This window comes from Glossina fuscipes, unplaced genomic scaffold, assembly GCF_014805625.2.
Source record: "Glossina fuscipes isolate IAEA_lab_2018 unplaced genomic scaffold, Yale_Gfus_2 1, whole genome shotgun sequence".
NCBI lineage: Eukaryota > Metazoa > Arthropoda > Insecta > Diptera > Glossinidae > Glossina > Glossina fuscipes.
In genome coordinates this window covers 17141802-17162043 of record NW_023998415.1, presented here as the reverse complement: position 1 = coordinate 17162043, position 20242 = coordinate 17141802, and the positions used below count along the sequence as shown (strand labels likewise).

At 32.7% G+C, this 20242-nt stretch overlaps 2 protein-coding genes across 2 annotated transcripts; both read left to right on the top strand.

Moving 5' to 3' along the window:
* The first annotated feature begins 5089 nt into the window (after window positions 1–5089).
* On the top strand, window positions 5090–6278 carry LOC119645315 (cuticle protein 65-like). Its single transcript, XM_038045457.1, has 2 exons — window positions 5090–5131; window positions 5675–6278. The coding sequence occupies exons 1-2, from the start codon at window positions 5120–5122 to the stop codon at window positions 6098–6100; spliced, it is 438 nt and encodes a 145-aa protein (XP_037901385.1). The 5' UTR covers window positions 5090–5119; the 3' UTR covers window positions 6101–6278.
* A 13042-nt stretch (window positions 6279–19320) lies between these two features.
* LOC119632477 lies at window positions 19321–20013 on the top strand. The gene has a single exon (XM_038025396.1). The coding sequence runs from the start codon at window positions 19321–19323 to the stop codon at window positions 20011–20013; it is 693 nt and encodes a 230-aa protein (XP_037881324.1).
* Window positions 20014–20242: the final 229 nt, after the last annotated feature.

The following is a 20242-nucleotide window of genomic DNA, read 5'->3' as shown; positions in this document are numbered from 1 at the left end:
TCTAAATGGTTTCAGAAGTAATCCACCTATCACCTGTTAACTGAGAGGATGGAGATTTGTTGCTTTGTGATCTTTTAAGCATTGAGAGCATGATAGGCAGTTAGCAGGATCACCTCGTCGTATATAATGAATGAAATTCTGAATGGTTTCAGAAGTAATCCACCACTCTCCATCTGTTAACTGAGAGGATAAAACATATTGGTTGGCGATCATTTAACTTGTAGTCAATCAATTCAACTGCAAGTGCATTCCCCAGTCATGTGTTAAAAGTGACACATTTAATTTAGTTCAAGCTTAGCAATTACCAGAAATAATAATTTATTCCCATTTTGATCGGTTTTATATAATTTGGAATAATTATGGTATGCATGCTGTCAACTATTTGTTTATTTTAAAATGTGAAAGGTAAATAAAATAAAATAAAATGCATAGTGAACGCATGTACAATATTAATTTAAGCTAGAAACGATTCAAGCTATTTTCATGGCAATGATTAAAAAAAAGCATAAAGACATTGCTTAAATGATTTTCGTATATATAAATTTTTGTTTTTTCCATTTTAAATATGAAAAAGCACCGTCGATAACCTATAAGTACTTATGCTCTCGGAATCCGTGAAAAACTCATCAAGTCGCTTATTCTCGATTAAATTCAACTTATGAATTTTCGCAGCCAATCTATGAAGGGTGTCTCTTCTGAAATAATGGTCTTGAGAGTATTGCAATCGTCAGACATAGAGCTGGCTGAGCGATATCGTGGCGATTAGATTGATTGGCTTTGCTTTTTTTGAATTTAAAATGAAAAATATAAAAGATTAGATAGACCAGACGGGGTCGGAATCTCCGATTGCGTAAAAACAATCACTAAATTTCCCGGTTAGTTCTGCTCAAAAATTTGTTTACAATTCGGTAAGCCATAGATACGTTACTTGCATAAATGAAAGTCTAAATATATATATATATATAGATATAAATATGAAACATAATAATACATATTCACATATATGCATACGTATGTAAAGTATAAGCATAGAATTGAAAAAAAAAAAAAGGAAAAGTACGAAGTTTATTTTAGTCAAATGACGAGAAAGAAATTTCTTTAGTTGCGATCAATTTTCTGCAAAGTTTCGCTCATTTCACGTTCAGCGGTATATCAATACGTTGCAGGCAGCCGTAAGAAGTAAAGCATTTTTTATTATACCGAATAACTTTCTAGTTCGATTTATACTTCTGTCTGACTGTCCGTTCGTCCTTCCGATGCCTGTTCATGTATTTTTGCATTTAATCTATAGGCAGTAATTTTTTGAGAAATGAATTCATGAAATTTGTTACACTGAAATTTTTTGACGCAAGCGTGAACACTATTGAAAATGATTTGGATCGCATCACTTTTGCTTACCCGCTTCCCATATAATGCGACAATTTGAAAACTCGTCATATGAATATGAATTACATTAAGCATTGCGGGCAGAAATAATATGGCGTCCACATCTAGAATTTATCCTTTATGAAATGCATTTCAAGAAAAGATGAAATAAACTTTTCAGACGGATTTGGAATTAAAAACATAAGGGTTTGTATAAAATTACTTATAGATGATGATAATTTAATCCATTTAGACATGAGAGAGATAAAAGAGCTGCTTACATAAAATCATTCAGTATATCCTGTACGTGCCTGTGTGTTAAATACGCGATACAGTTTTCGCTTTGTAATAGTAATTTTCATAAAACAAAAAGAAGCAAAACTAGAGGATGTTTTGAGGAGTGTCTGAATGAAAATTCAGATTTATTTTCCTTTATTTTTGCATCCATATACTGTGTTATGTGATGGGTTATGCGGATTGAAAGAATTATTAGCCGTAACGGTAAATAAGTGTTACGGAGTCATCATAACATAAGAATTTAGTATTAAAACTAATTGTCAGTGACGTAAATTAGGACAGAGCTACTGCAAGATCTACTGTTTACACAAACGGCGATCTCAAGCAGAGTTGATATTAATTTCTCTCAATTTGGGATAGCAACCTATTTTCTTTAGGCTTGTCGGAGAAACACTTTTATATATATTTTTTTGTTTTTGTTTACTTGCGTATATCGCACACTTGGCCGTCAATATACATCAAGTACACGAGAATACCACATGCACAACACATGAATCCCAAAAACAAAAACGTAGCAGTACTATTTAGTATATTGGAGGATCGTAGAGCAATAATGAATTGTTCGAAATTTTATCTTAGGTGTAACGTCGGCAATGTATGGATATCAACTAGCTTTAACTAGTTTTAATGGGATGCGTTAAAGCGATTGCGTTATCCAAGATCCTAAATTAGTTAAAATAATCATAGTCATGAACTTGTATTGATTATGTTTTAAAAAAAAAAGAGTCTTTTGACGGACGGATGGGAACATTAAAGTTGATCTTATTGTACCCAATAGCGAAATCGATCATACCATTTATCAACTTTACCATGAAAGTAATGGCGAAGAGAAACCAACATTTGTCGAGTGAAGTTGAAGTTATAAGTAGTAATCTGTTTTCGTACGGTGACAGAGGGACAAGTGGATCTTAATTTAAATTTCTGCAAAGGTATAATAATTTTTTTTTGTAATATGGTCAATCGCTCAAGAGGCGTTACCTATTCGCCTAGCACGTAGGTGACGGTGAGAAAGAAGTGATGCGGGGCGAAGAAGATAAGGGGGCGATAATCGAAGACTAGTGGGTGTGCGCCCAATCGGCAATTATCACGCCTCTATCGACTGAGCCATCGCTGCAACTGCGGCCAAACTGAATTAATATGGCGAGTTTTATTCTAGTATAGGTCGTACCAATGTCATACCTATGCTGCTCATCACGTCTTCTCATTAAATTCTCTCGGCCAGCATATAATAAAACGTAGAGCACTGATATATAAATTGTAGTCAATTTTATGGTCGAATAGAGTAATCAGATAATGAAACATATACATATACTTTAACGTATTTGAATCAATTAAATATTCAGTTATAAAAAAATATATATATCTTGAAAATGGCAGCCACTTATCTTTCTTTTGATTTAATAGAATTCTCAATAGAATCTTATAGAATTGAATCGGCATCGTGTCACTAAATTATTTAAATCAACTTGAGGAGGATGTGAGTAAAATTCCGTTTTAAACTACGAGAATAATTTCATGTCGTTAAGCTTGCCTTAGGATATGAGAGAATTTCATTGTTGACCAAAGATCATTAACATATAGGATATGTAGAATAAGTCCTACGGAATGGAATTATCTTGAGGGACTCCTGAAGCGCCACGAGTCTCATATCTGTAAGGATCAATCATAAGCAAGGTAGGAGTATAAGCTAACCTAACCTAACCTAAGCTATATAATATCTATAATAATAATTTATGTTTAATTTTGTCGAAGGCCATACCGTTATCAGTGTAGATAACACTTATTTGTGGATACCTTTGGAGAAGGCAATTGCATGATCGTTATGATAGCCATAGCTAATTCGGCGCATTATAATCTGCTCAAATAGTGTATAGGAAGTCACGTTCGGATATTTGATGAACGCAATTATTATAAAAAGAATCGGTGATTGTAAAGTCAATGTTCGTTCAACCATTAATTGCTTCGATGCATAATTTGGGCAGCTGAAGAAAAGATTTCTTAACAAAAATCAGCCGAGAATTCCTTAATAAAGATTTATGGCAATTGTTCTTATTAATAAAGTAAAATTGATATATATATATATATATATACGCACACACACACACACAGAGAGAGAGAGCTTATTCAGTAAAGGTTAGAAAGTTTCCGGGAAAAACCAAGGATTTTTTTTACAAATTTTGCAATATTAGGTGCTTGCATGTATTTTGATCATTTCTTTAGTTGAAAAAGGCTTTTATTGAATAAAAATTCCTTAAGCATTTTGAAAGGGCTTGCCAGCCAAACCATAGAAATGAATGAATTTAAAGATGGATTATAATTATCTTTCTTCTATAAAGAGTAGAGTAAAGTAAAGAGAAAGTTTATATAGCACAGGTGGAAATCCTTAATTCTCTATACAGATTAACGAATGAAAATATCGCAAATGCTATCTATTGTATAACTGTTTGTAGATGTTTCATTAATATTTCAACTTCTTAAAGTAACGCATTATGCATATTATTTTAATTGACTTGAATTGCTTCCTCTGACTGAAAAAAAATAAAACATCAAAAAAAAAAAAAAAAACAAACAAATTGAAATGGTGTAATAAATATTTTGTAAAAGTTTTATTTTAGTTTTTCTTTTCTTTTTCTAAACACATATATATTTAATGTTATTATTATTATTATTACATTATCGAGTTAACATCAAAGAATGTTACAATTACAAAGTCTACTTTGAACAAATTCGATTGTTCAAATTAATGGAAGTAATCACTAAAACAAAAAAGAAAAAATAATTTTGAAAATAACTGTCGTTTATGTTTTTTTTTTTTTTTTTTTTTTTTTTTTTTTTTTCAAATGTTGCAGTAGTATTAAGAAATATTTATGAAATAGTAAAACGTCTTTTGTTTTTTTTTTTTTTTCATTTACTGTGATTATTATTTATACTTATCATATCAATTAAAAGCATTTTAGGTAAGTTTTTTTCAATTACATATATATTACAATCCTCCAATGCTTGATGTGTCAGAGGAAGTCTTTAAATAAAGTCCAAAGTAAAAACTAAAGCAGAGTAATGCAAAGCAAAGCAAAGCCAAGCAAAAAACAAAGCCAAGTAAAGCAAAGCAAAGCAAGGCATGGCATGGCATGGCATGGCAAGGCAAGGCAAGGCAAAGTAAAGCTTTATAATGAAAAGTTCACTACTTTTTTTTTTTACGTCTACTTAATGCTATATTGTATTGTTTCGCTTTCGTATACACATGCAAGGCAGTGACGTGCAATGTATTTTATTAGAATCTTTGTTTTTCTATCGTTTGCGGTTTTGAGTGTAAGAGGTATAAATATTCCATGCTCTGGCCAAATAAAGACATAACAGACAAGTTACTTTCAACTGCAACAAGTCATAATTTTCAACTAAAAAAAAAAAAAAAAAAAATTAATCAAAAGTATTAAATAAAAAAAAAAAATAATAAAAAATGTTTAAATTGGTAAGGATGTGCACGAAGAGTAGCAAGGATGTATATTAAAAACTAAATAAAGAATTGTAAAACCAGCACACAAGATATGCTCTATAAGGAGCAATATCAAATTTTAAATAGAAAATTATTGAAAGAAAAAAGAAGAAGAAGAAGAAGAAAAAAAAACAATATTTCTTTCAATCACAGATAAAATCTAATTTATTATAAAAAATAAATATAAATCGAAATATTTAGAAATTTCAACAAAACAAAATTAAAATGTAAATAAAATTAAAAAGTAAATGAAAAGTTTTATGCAAAATTTTTTACTTTTTTATTTATTTGCTTTCATATTTCATTTCTATTATTCATTTATATCCTTTGTAACTGAAAGTCATTAAACTAATAAATAATAATTAAAAAAAATAAATAAATAAATAAATTAAATGAATAAATAATAATCAACTATAAAATTTAAAATACAAAAAATATTAATTAGACTGAGAAAGATAAGATTTGATTAATAAAATTAATTCGTGAAAATTAAAAATTATTTTTTTTCGAAAATTTTAGATTACTGTACTCTCTACTCTTTGCGCTGTCGCCACGGCTGGCTACTTGGGTGGTTATGGCGGTTACGGTGGCGGTTATGGTTATGGCGGTGGTCATGGAGGACTTGGCGGCGGTTATGCCATATCGGCTCCTGCTGTAGTTGCTGCCCCAGCTGTGGTAAAGACTTATGCAGCTCCTGCTGTTGTTGCTGCTCCTGTAGTTAAGAGTTACGTCGCCCCAGTGGCTACTTCATATGCCAACACCTATAAAGTTGCCACAGCCTCAGTGCCTGTAGTTCATGCTGCTCCTGCTGTATCTTACGCAGTAGCCGCTCCAGCTATTAGCTACGGTTTAGGTCATGGTTTAGGTTACGGTGGCGGTTTCGGTGGATACGGCCATGGCTTCGGCGGCTATGGCCACGGTTTCTCCGGCTATGGCCATCATTAAGCTTATGCCTTTCTCATACACTGGATTATTGTCACCATTACAAAGATTTTTTCTAGTTTTATTTAAAAAAAAAAAAAACAAAAAAAAAAAACACGAGAGTCACTCTTAGCACAAGTATTAAGCCATACCAACGGCCCGACTTTTTGGTTAAGAACATATTGCGATCAATTAACAAAAAAAAAAAAACAAATAAATTAAATAAATAAATAAAAGAAACAAAAAACAAAATTGTATATACAACGAGAATTTTTGTGAATGTGTACCTGTTTTCAAACATATATACGTGTGTTAATAAAGAAAAATTAAAAAAAAAAAAAAAAAATTTTTTTTCGATTTTTAATTACATGAAAAGTCAAAGATTTTTTAAGATTCCCTTAAACGCAACCAATTGATCTCCGTAAACTTATTAATATCGTATGATTTCATTTTTTTTTTTGATCTTCTTGTCGGCACATTTTTAGCCTAGAGTATAGATGACCATACTTTAGATAGATACTAAGGGAATTTGGTTCATATCTGCTACATCTTCTAACCAATCGCTTGTCATAAGTTTAATCAGTTATTTCAAAATGTTCTTCGAATTTCGACAATTTTCTCAATGGCTTCCGATTATTTGGAAAGTAGACCTACGGTATGATCTAGAACTATGTATATCAAGTTGCAATAATTTTCATATCAATTCTGGCTAATATCAATCGAGACAATCTTGTGCCGATCACTTCGCGCCATACACTCACAAAATTGTTAGGAACGAGGGGAAAAAATTAATGTTCATCTAACTTGCATTTGCTGCTAAGTATAAAAATAATCTAATTAGCGAAGGTCGTGGAAATTTGAGTTAAGCAGTTCACACATTACACGCTCGCATACATATCATGTGGGCGTTATTTTACCAAGCAAAGCTTTCTTGTTAATCAGTTTAATTCGCTTATACTTTTTACTAATGAATGCAATAATTAGATGATGGATCGCTACCTGATCAGCTTAAGATATTTATATTTCAATGAAGTAAAAATTTTCGTTATTTGAACTCTTGTGTTATTTGTATGTAATGAATCATTTATTATTACACTTGCCCTGCCCGATTCTGTGACACGATATCCATGATATATATATATATATATATATATATATATATATCGTCAGTTATCATCTAATTGTTAGATTAATATTAAGAAATGAGTATTTTTTTTTTTTAAATTGACTTTCATTTGTTTATTAAATAATTAAGTGTATAAATGAGAACGTGAACATATTGAACTAAGCAAATTGTCGTGTATTTATGTATCAAGATTATAATAATATTCATGATGCATTTTTCAAACATATTCGTACACGATTTAACGGAATCGAACAAATCGCCGCAATAACATAAACATTAAACGTATTTACCTGCGGTAGCAATTAAGTGAATAAATAATTTGACACAATTATGGCAAAGCTGAGACAATGGTAGATTTAAGTCGTACCTTTATTGTCTTTCACCTGAGAACAACTGAGATTTTAATAATAAATTTGAAACTGAAGTTATTTCTCTTAATCAAATTAAAAACTCTTTCTATAAAATAGATTATTATATGATTAATTATTGATGAATCGAACTCTACGACCTTTGTAGTTCAAGGTCAAATGTCGAATGTTTGGCAAAAATTTCTTTTAAATCTGTTTCGCCTTTCTATCTATATTATTTGCACCAACGTCGTCAATTTATTCTTCGATTATTTTCATTTTTGGAAATAACATGATCCGGCCTCATATGCCGCAAACGGGACATTACGTTAAATAGATTTGTTTTGAAAAGGCATAATTCGAATCGATTTTTCCGCAATAATTCAATGATTAATTTGCCGGTTGAAGATAATTTCATGATCATGATATATCGTTTTTTTTTTTTTTTTGTTTTGCATCACTTAATGCTTTCACGTACTCGCAGTGAGGCGAAAATTAATCTAAAAATTTTGCCCTATAACTATAATCTTACGAGTCGCGATCTTAGGGGAAGAAAGAGAACAAGTTAAAACGGGTAATGGGTTTACCATAAGATACCAAAAATTTAACTTAATTGCCACGTAAAGTCCTTTCTTTTTTGCGCGTAACCTCATAGTAGGAAGTAGTCCAAAAAAGGGGAATATTATCGTCAAAGCTTGGTGCAATGAATTTATATGTCAAATCATTATATATAAGAGCATTTGTTTATCATTGAATGGTTGAAATTAAATTTTATTACCATATATGGCCTTGATTCGAAAATATGATCCCCCATCCCCTCCAAATGCCATACATTCGTTTCATATGCTAACATACCCTTTTTGACCGATTGTTGTCAACAAAATTTAAAATGGCAACACTTTTTTCTGGGAGTGATCACGATTATGCTCCGATCTAATCCTTCTTCATAAGCGTTCATTATTTGGCAGCGTCGGAAGTTTCATCAGATTAACTTCAAGTGAGTGTTAAACGGGCACACAAAGAGCTCAGCCTATTCTAGATCCGCATAAACCTATTATACCGTCGGATTAGTGAAGGGTAAAAAAAATTTATCTTAGATATCCCTTCTGAAATAAGCCCCACAGGTAAAGTTATACCGCAGTTATATCGAAAAATTGATTCAATATCACAGAAGTGATACTGAAGTCTTTAATTTTTATAAATATTTTCATCAAACTGATTGATATCTAAAGTTCGCTCGAGCTGTTCACATTCTTGTAACTCTACGCTGACTCTCTCTTGCTATTATACCACTTTTGAGATATCCGTAACTAATGTTCTTGAAATTAATTTATGAATATTAAAGACGACGTTGACTAGTGCACGAAATTTACTACACAGCGAATGTACAGAATATGCTCACGCCTACTAATTTCTTTGGCTTTGTGTGAACTGCTAGTCATAACGAAGGACGATTCCCAACATTACGGAAAGTGACTATCTCCATTCAGCCCTTCTGTAAAGTAACGCAATACAAGACATACGTAGCATGCTATTATTCTCTTTGGCTCCTCCGATTTAAAAGTGCAAGTCTTCGCAAGAATTCAAACTAATGTTGGTCTGAGTTAATGTAACGCTTAAAGCAGCCGATGTAGTTGAATTTCGCAAGCATCTTAGAAAATCATCCAAAATTATATTTATTATCTTATGGAAAATGTTTGCAAAAATGAGAAAGAACATTGAAACGTTTTGCCCGACGCACATCAGGCTCTCAGGTAGTAAGTAGTTCGTATGGCCTCAATAGCCATAAAATTATTGAAGGAAGAAATTGGAAAAAATTTTTCTTTCGATTCGACTCCATGATAATCAACTAAGAACATCCTGGGTTCGCCAAATTCTTCTTCTTGGCTAAAACTGGTACAACCAACGGCATTATCGAGCAGCAGCGAGCCAAAGAATTGTTCCCACAATAGAATCTCGCATTTTGCTCTTCAATAGTAATAATTCTTCCTCTTTAGTGCTTTAATGCTTAAATTAACACTGATCTCAATTTTTGACTTCACCTTATTAGTAAGACTCACACCTAGAGAGGAAATTTGAAAACTTTTACTGTTTGCCTACTCCTCCCTCTCGATATTCATCTCTTTAAGATGAATATAGAATGGAGTTGACAGTCCTCTATAGTTTCATATATGTGGACGATTTTAAATGCACATGTTCTTGCAACTTTTCAAACATAATCTTCCCCTCCTGTGGCTTCAGCAATCGTTATACTTTGTTTTCAAAGTTTTACACTTATCATTCATTCTTCTATTATATTACGTGTAGGATCATTTGCTTGCATTGCTCAGGCATTTGCAAACGAAATGCTAAAGTTAATATGCCTGGTTGTCGGCGGGTGTGTAAGGCTGGACAATTTAAATATAACATTCGTAGAGCGATTACAGGCATTATAATCATTGCTGATAGCGCTTGCTAGCTAGCATGCCTGATTATAATTGATCTTATATATATACATATGTATGCATATAGATTCTCACGTGAGAAAAAATCTGTCTGACTATGACTGCATGAATCATAACTTGACTCAGATAATGTTGAATGAAATAAGAGCAGGTTTAAAAATAGTTGCGGTTGATAGCGATTTAACAGTGAAAACTACACACACACACACACACACACACACACACACACACACTTTACTACTTCACGAAGTATAGCAAAAAAAAAAATTTATCTTATATAAATATTTTCTATGCTTCTTATGTATTATTGTATGTAAAAAGCATATAGAAAATTGCTAACTAACAAAGAGTTCATGTATATGAAATGACTGATTAATTAGGCAACTGGCGAATTGATTTTCACATAAATTCATTTTACATTTATTTATATACAAATAAATGAAAGGAAATATGTATAGAAATGAAAAGAGACTTAAGTGACAAAACGTTGCTACCAAACATGCTATGTCGTGTGTCTTTTAAAAAATTTCTTAACAAAACCGCATTCATAATGCTATTAACTATCGTAAGTAATGGACGTTTTTTAATTTTTATATTTTTTAAAAAGATTTTCAAAATTTCATTTTGTAATAAACAAGTTTCTGCTTTGCTTGTTGTTGTCTTAACATAATTATTTATTTTAATGCATTCATCACTGACCTAATTTTTAGGAATTTTTTCTCTTTTTTAATATAATATATATATATATATATATATACATGTATATAATATATATATTCAATTCAATTATTTCTAGAGCGGAAATATGCAACACATGGACATCGCCAGAAATTCGTTTTTATCGCATACATACAAGAATATCATAGAAAATAAAAAAAAAATTATTATATATATATATATGTATATATATATGTATATACATACTAATATCGTAATAATAATAATAATAATATTAATTGTATAATCTATCAAAGGTGATTATTATTTATGTAATATTTTCATATATTATAAATGTACTAAAGATTATTATCGTTGACCGTAACAATAGTTCACTTTCGAGCAAAAGCACTTGCCCGCGTTACAAACTTTTACAGTCGTTTCTATTATATTATTCGTTATTGCTTATGATTAATGGTTCAGCCTTCAGCCTTCAGCCTTCAGCCTTTACAGAAAGAAATCAAATCAAAATAAATAAATATAATTATGGAAGTGAAAAAATATTCGTTTTCGATATGAAAAAGTTTCGAAATTTTTAACTAAGCATTACTTTGAACATTCCTTACATACAAGCGAATCGACACATACTGCATTTCGTACTTATTGCAGCTATTCATTGATTAAATAGATTTTTGCTCTAGATTGCTCTTGCAATGGAAAAGAATTTTTTTTCAAATTTTTTATTTTTCAATACTAAATAATATGATTACTGGATTATTGATTATATAAATCAAATAAGAAGCATAAAAATTTTTTTTTATCTAAATTTGGTTACCAAATATATATAAATAAAGAAAATGAAAATTCTGTATTCTTGCACATGTTGCACATGAACTACATATATACGAATTATGAAATTCGTTTATCATGAATATCGCTTATGAAGCCTATTAGTAGGCCGACTGAGGCATCACTTTTAAATGATTTGATTACAAATTCAATTTTGACATTTTTTTATCTTTCAGCTTTAATGATCAAAGGGGCCAAATGGGTCCTTCAGCACGGTATAAAACGAAAGGTAGACGAATAATTCAATTTTGACATGTGTTAAACGGCCATGTGGTTATGAGTGAGCAGAACAAGCTTTACTTAGGCATTAGTTTTAACAATTTTCGATTAACTCTGAAATCTGAATTCTGTTACTAGAATATCTAGGAGCGAAACTTTGAAGTAATCGTAGAAGTTTACAATAATTTGATGGGTGATTCGGAAGCATATTTTTTTTTTTTCGCCAAAGCTAAAGTCACAGAATTTATCAAGAGCAATAGACTTGAACTGGCAGTGGATGGTCTCAGGAGTTTTCATTCGTTGGTTTGGCTTAATTAATGCCTTTATTTTATCTTTATCCACTTCTCCTGGCCTTTCAGAATATGATGCAAAAAGGCCGGAACGAAATTTTACAAACCAATTTCAACAGTGACCTTCTACCTAATAGATGTAGAGTACTACGAAAATTCGCTTTTCGACTTTCCCTATTTGGTAAGATATCTAGTGAAAATTTTTGCGCAGAATCAAGTAAAATTTTCTTCACACAAGTATCAAATACGTAGAGACAGTTGGCCTTAAATATGAAGTAGACTGTGAAAAGATGCAATTAAATCCATGATTGGAAAAAAAACTAAATGACTTTTCAAATGAAATCTTTAGAACCGGAACTTTAAACTGATCGTAGTAAATTTTATATATATTCTATTAACCTCGGATTATTAATGCAAATCCATGATAATAGGTCCATAACAATACTTTTTCGTTATTTTATATAAGGGGCGAAGAAGGAAGAGAGAAGAGTTAACTTTTATGTTATTTACTTAACTGTTACGATTAATACATTAGACACATACACTAGAAAGATGGCTGCACACATATCTTGATACGCAAATTAACTCAGAATTTTATATCAGTTACGAATACACAAACACATTATGAGATTGTTGCTCGTTAGTTCTGATTTTAATTTTAATATTTAAAACAAAAAAAAACAAAAAAAAAAAAAAATGCAATTCTTCAGCGATATATGTAAAAGATCGAAAACTCTTTCCGTTATATCAGCAAGTTGGTCAAAATACTTTTCACTTGTCTTGGCAAGTTTTACTTTTAGGGTTTCAGATCGATATTTCCTTTGGAATGTAGTTAATCGAACACACAATTAGCTAGCGATGGCTGAATTCGCACTCTGTTCATGAAAAGAAAGAATTTTCTTCACAGGTCCCCTAAGTCCTGTCGAGGAATTAAAAAAAAGGAAAAAGGCCAACGAATACAAGCATATTCAAGCATTTGCCGTAGAGTATTGCTGCCCTGTTTACCGTTTCAATTCACCTCAGTCCAACGGTTGCGCATTCCTTGCGCATTGCTCCGTAAAGCGTACTGCGTTGCTTTGTCTGTAAATAAAAAATGTAAAAAACGTAACATGAATAAATGGTAAAATTAAAAAGATTTTCTGAATAAAAACAAACAAGTAAGAAAATTGTATTCGTTCGTGACCGAATCTTTCACACCCATCGCCGCTATCCTAAAAGAGACAAAAATGTGAAAGAACTAAACTTTCATGATACATAATATGGAATGGGCGCGGTTCTGTGGGCGAGCCCTTTGAAAAGTTGGTCTGTGAGTTGTAGGCGACTCCTTAGAAAAATTTAAAACACTTCCACATAGGACACATGTAAATTTATGCAATGCGATGTCCTCGTCTTTACGAACGGACGAGCGTTTACTACGAAAAGTACACAGTTTCGTTGACGGACCAATGGACGGATCAACGAACCGACATGCTAAGGTGCAGTCTCAATATGAAACTGGCTAACTACTTACCAACTTTATAGTGTTTTCGTAGTTTGTTTCTGTGCGTTATAAAAATATTGAAAAAAAAAAATATTAAATTTGGGCGTGGTTAATTTTTTCTATTTTTGCACAACGACTACAAGATCTTTCTTTCATAGAATATGCTTTTAATGTTTTACAATCCGCCTGAGTAGCCGAAGGCGAAGAATCTCGACTAGCAGGTCAATGGTCGTGGGTTTGCATCTCAAGTGCGGTAGAGTTTTTAATAAAAGCCGATAGCCTTAGATGCTAGTGCTTTTAAGAGTTTACTCTTAGAATTTATTTCTCTGGCGAAATTAATAATAATAATAATAATTTTTTGTACATTTCCCTGCTGTAGTTTAAAAGTAAGGGAGGAAAAAACCAATGTTTTATTCCTTTTGAAAAACAAAGCTGTTCGCAAAGCTAGTCCTTTGATTGATTTGGGCCAGTTTTAATATCAATCTGTGTGCAAGAACTTTCTATATATCTGTTAAAATTGAAGCCGATAGCTTCATTTTTGCGGCCAGGAGAATGTTTACAACAACAGGCGGTACACAGACGGGCAGGCATACAGACGCACAGACAGACAGAAAGATGTCCCTAGATCGATTCAGAATTTGACTTTGATTAAAAATATATATACTCTATGAGGTCTCTCATTTTTCCTTCTGAGCGTTGCAAACGTTTTGATAAATAGAATATACTCCTCATACCTCGGTGATGGGTATAACACCTAAGAAAATTATATTCGTTTGCGATCGAATCCCTTATACTCTACACCGTTATCCTATGGAAGATTGAAAATATAAATTTGTGTGTCACAGATATTATTGCATAGGCGTGGCTGATTTTTTCTATTTTAGTAGAATAATTTTGTGGAAATATATATCGTATGGCTGTTACAGTTTATGAGCAATGAAGAAAGGAGACAGAAAGCAAAGATGTTCACGATTTTCGTTGCGTAGATCTCGCGTTGTAGGCGTGTTCTTTGATCTATTTGGGCCATTTTCAAACTCCTTTACAAAATTTGTATGCGATATGTTCGGTTTTGCGAACGAGAGAATGTGTACCGCAGATACTACACCATTGGGTTGACGGATATATTTAGAGAATATTTATATTTTGATGCGTCGGTGAAGATTTTTTCTACGCGTTACAAAGTTTTCAATGGATATAAAAAGCGTGAAGTTTTTTATGTTCTTGGTCTGGCTACGAAAGTCCTGGACAATTTTTCTTTCTCTTGTGCAACCATCATCAAAAGGGGAAGAATATATGCATATTTTGTCAATAAGTTTGCAACGCCCAGAAGGAAGCCTCAAAGACCTCACAAAGCATATATATATACATTTGATCAGGATCAAATTCTGAAACGATTTAACCATGTCCATCTGTGCACCTGTCAACCTGCTTAATGTCTGTTGTAAACATTCTCCTGTTCGCAAAAATTAATCTATCGGCCTCGGATTTGGGGGAAACATTGGAAGTTCTTGCATGTAGATTGGTATTGAAAGCGGAGCAGAACTGTATAAGGAGACGCCTACATTATCCGCGTAAACAATGAGCAACAATGCTTTTCAAAACGAACAAAAAAATGGAGTTTTACTCTTTACTCATAACCTACAGCAAGTTAAAGTGACGACAAGAATATGAACGATGCTGTAGTACCTGTACAAAAATGGAAAGAATTGATCACGCCTACCCAATCTTAAAGTATATCAAAATTCAATTTTTTTTTCAATAACTTTGTGAAGCACAGAAACCAACTATAAATGGAAGGAGCTTTGAAATGGAAAAAGACTTAAAATAAAGTGAACTTGAACTTTCTCCCCCCGATTCGGACAAGTCTTCTACCCAAACAAATATTTTCTCAAACAGAGTTGGGCTTCGTTTTATATGCTTGTACTCCGCTGTTAATAGTTCACTTCCAAAAAGTCCATCAATGATTTTGTATAAATTTAAAATTACACATCAATTTAGTCATGTCCGTCCCTGCGTCGCAAAAATTAATTTGGAAATTCGCAATTCATTACGCACTTTTTTACCCAATGTTCACAAATTGAGTTTGTAAAGGGCGAGGTGTATTATCGCGGCATCATATTTTCAAAAAGATTTCCAACACCAGTATTATGGGATAGAGGAAAACTCTGCTCATCTTATATCTATGATGCTAACCGGTCTTGTCACTAATCCACTGATCTGCTATCACTATTATACTATTTACTTTCTGGCTTTATTGTTACGTTAATAACGATGTTTGTGTGTACCACAAAATCATATGACGAATTTCTAGTTTCAAACATATATGTAATAAATGAACATTTCTTCATAAAAACTCGTAAAAGAGGAAAAACTGAACTTTCTTGTGCAATGTTTCAATTTATACCATGCAAGCAAGCATTCAATTGGTCGAAGCATGTAAAGCAGGTGGAAATGTAATGAAAATTATTTTCTAATATGGAAATTAAAAAAAAAAAAAAAAAAAACAGGGAGATAGCAAGTAATAGTTTTTTGCTTTTCGGTATAAATATTCATTTTATTATTGAATTGTTTATGTCGCTTCAAACGATTGCAACGAGATATCCACCTTGTCCCGCATAGTCTAAACCTGAGACAGATATTAATATATATATATATATATATACCGACTAATATAATTAACTCGTTGATGCAATAAATTGCTACAAAAACACTTTCCTATAATTAAAAAGGACAATGGTGTTCATCAATATCTTCTTCTCTTTCATATCGTTTTTCAGCAATTATTTGCATTTCTTTAAGCACACGAGTATACGAAGTGAATAAGGATAAGAGCATATTAAGGTTTTGCGGATGTGTGGAAAATCTGAAAGGATCCACTACATAGACCCATCCTTTATTAGACCATTGTCTGTCCGTCTGTCCGGCGTCTTCTCCTATATCCTACACTTGGTACACCGAAACGTTTCGGCCCAAAGAGTAACGTTATTGAAAACGTTTACCATTGGATCACTTTTTCGGTCAATAACCATATAAAATCTTGTTTTTGGAAGTCGTTATATCAATAAATTTACTAAGCAAAGCGGTAGGGCAGACCCTATGCGGTTTTTACATATTTCAATTTCTTTCCGTTTTTTTTTTTTTTTTGTTTGTATTTGTGTCAATTTTCAAGCTTATTTTTAACGACATTTTCCTTCTTCGGTTTTACAATTTTGAAAATGTCCACTGAAGATAAAGAGGTACAAGCGAACGGAGAGAACTAAACCGTCTCAAATTTTCGGACCATTCTTGCTTGCATATGTATTTTATTTAAGATGTGGTCACATTTCACAAATGAAATGTCAAAATAAATCTTATGCCTGTGGCATCAGCCTAGCTTTTTGCATTACCGGTCACGTGGACATTTTTATTACACATTATGTAACTTTTTAACGTAACGTTTCTCATGCGAACTCGCATGCAAGGAACTGCAACGTTTTTGTGCAATTTAAAAAATGATATCTCAATTTTCGGTGGATAGACATACGGACATACTTAAAGTTCTATAAGCTTTATGGAGTCTGGGAAGATTCCTTCCGAGTGAAGGAGACGCTTAGACAAAACGTGCACCCCGTCACCCATCGGCGATGTGTGCAAAGAGATGGACGTACTTATCTTGAAGCAAATTTTGGCAATTTACTGATTAAAGTTATTCATATGCCTAAGCTAAGATGGTCCCGGCGTATCGTTGACGCCAAATTTTGGATGTATATACATCATAATGTTTTGAAATTTTATGCGCTTTAAATATGGGTGAGAAGCACTAACGCACTAACATTGACTTCTCTATATCGATTTGGCGATTTTATCCATTCCAATGATAGCGGATGGATGGACGGACATCAGAGCTATAACGAATACTTTAAGTAGTCTCTCATGCGTATATTCACGATGTCACAAACCGAATAACATACTTCACAAAAGCATATTTATGCATAATAAAATTGTATCTCGCTTCGTAATAAAAAGCGTTTTATATAATACGGAGTCATCTGTTATTAATTTTAAATATTTATTGTATTTAAAGTTTAATTTAACAATGATGAGATCACTTATTAAAGTTTATAAAAGTTTATTCTGTAAATCTTAGCACGTAGATAAAGAGGTGTGTGCGAACGATCGATCAATTAAAGTTTTTTCATCAAAAACTTTAGAAAAGTTTTTCAAGATAATTTTTTGAAACAGAGCTTAAATTGAAATAACCGTTACGTTACAAACGCTTTTATAGATAACTTTGTCATTCGCTTTGCTTTGCTGCTGCAATAAACTTTCATTCACTCGTTCGCCTGAAGGGAGAATAGATAGCAGAATGAAAAAAATAAACTGTGGTCGGTTTGCACGAAAACGAACTTAAAAATATATTTATGCGTCCTTGCGCCTTGAAATGTTTATCATGATATTGCTAATATCAATGCCTGATCTAATGATCATGTCATTCTATGACATATTATCGTCATGTTTCCCTACCCTACGGCACTTGTAATACAACGTCTATTAAGCTTGTTTAGATGTATGTAAAACCGAAAAAGATTAAAGACCTAAAGACCTTTTATTACACCGATCGATTTACAATCATTTTGGGAATCAATCCAAGTGTATCTGTCCATGCATTCTTTTTTTTTCTTGTTATTTATTTATTTATTTTTTTTTGCAAGCTTTCCTTAGTTTTGTACGTTCCTTTGTTTGTTTAAAAATACCTTTTTTTATACAAGTAAAAGGATAGATGTTGTCCCAAAGCACCAAATGAGTGTAAATGGTGCCAGATATAAAACATGAATTTTCTTTTATTTTCTGCTTGCGTCATGCCATTTCTACTTAGAACTATTTTCGTGTCGTGATCGTCCTGCACTTCGGTGAAAATTCATCTCCGTAACATCAATTTTTCCCATTTTTCCAGATAAATATGCTGCCATTTCATCAAAAATACGAGTAGTCTTGCTGAGGAAGGTCATGGAGAGTTCGTGGTACACTGAAGTGAGCCAATGCTCAAACATAACTCCTATGGAAAAACTCTAATAGAGTTTTTGTCAAGACGGCGCATAGGTATTTTTAGAGATTAAGCGATCATTGAACTTTCCTCCCAATAAATTGATCTTGTCCCAAAATGTATGGCGTGTTGTACCATTTTAGTGAAACCACACATCGTCCAAGTCGATATTTTTATCACAAAAAATCAGTTATCTTGTTTCTCCAGCCATTTTCCATTGACAATAACTGCAATGCCCGAAGTTACTTTTGTATGCTTAAACGTCCTTCAGAAACATCAGATGTGTTTTCTTCAAACCAATAATGGCAACCCACAAAGAATATGTCGTAAAAGAATGTGGTCCATATCTCAATCAGAAGTGCCTTTTACTTACTTTCACTTTCGAAATTCCAAAATGAATGATTTTATATAAGACAAATCCGCGGCACTAAATGTAAAACTGATTGCATTGTATTTGTAGAGAAATTTTTTTTTTTTTTTTTTGTTTTTGGCCTACTATGTCCGGCATCTGGAGCTCATTTAGTTCAATCAGTTGTTTTCGTATTATGTGTGTCTTCACTTGTTTAGCTGAAAACGCCACTTAATTAATTTTTTTTAAACGATAATCGAAGCAATCTTTTCTTTCCCTTCGTAATGCTTTATTTTCACTGCCATTAAAAAAATTTTTTTTTATTTCAATTGCATTGTCTTATCGAGAGAACATAGACGCGCTAAAAATAAGAAAAAAAATTGAGAAATTATTAAAAAAAGTCTTTTAAACGAACTTCTTTTACGATTTTTACTTTCCAGAATACGACACGACGTCTGTAATGGATATTCAAGCAGCAGAATCCAAGCTAAGCGACGTTACTGTGACTCCATTACCACAGGCGCATAATTGCAATCAGCAACGCGAGGAACCGCCCCAAATACAAACCTCTGCAGTAAATCATTCATCTGGAGAGAATCATCAGGTACGGTCTCGCAGCAATGCCGAAGAACGCGATGCAGTGGCAGCGATTCCGCTTGCTATGGCCAACAATAATTTTAATAATGCGTCTGGGACCACTAATGCGCAAATCTGCGTAGCCTTAGCAGCTTACCATTATGTGCGTCAACTGCAAGCTCAATTGGCATTGTTGCACCAGTACGCTTCAAGTGCCCAAGCAACGGGTGGCTCAGTGTGGCCATACGTCAATCAAAATTTGGCGAATCTAATTGCTTCGCAACATTGCGATACGCAGTCTTCATCGCCCACTGTTGTAACCACGCAAACTTCAGGAAATATCACCACACCGATGACTTCGGCCGCTAATTTGCCGTCCAGTGCTGCTATAGCCGCCAACGGTCGCCTTAGCAAATACGCTCAACTGTTAGCCGTTATCGGGGAAATCGGTCGTGATCTACGTCCTGCTTCCATCGGTTCGCGTAGCTCTACGGATCGTCTTAAGCGTAGCATAAGACATGCCCGCGTATTGGTGGGCGAATGCATTACGGAACTCGAACGTTCCAGCCTTGACTAAAGTTCAGTGAAAGCAACGAAGATCGCGAAGATGATTTATTACTCGATTTATTCCTTTTCTCAACAAATATGTTTTCAATTGAACCGATTTAATAGGAAGACACGGATGATGGACGTCTGCTTAATGCTCATTTCTTTAATAATATTTTCCAGCTTTGAATTAATTATAATAAAAAAAATTATAATTTTACGCATTTTTAAAAAGTTTTCGTTGTAATATTATATAATTT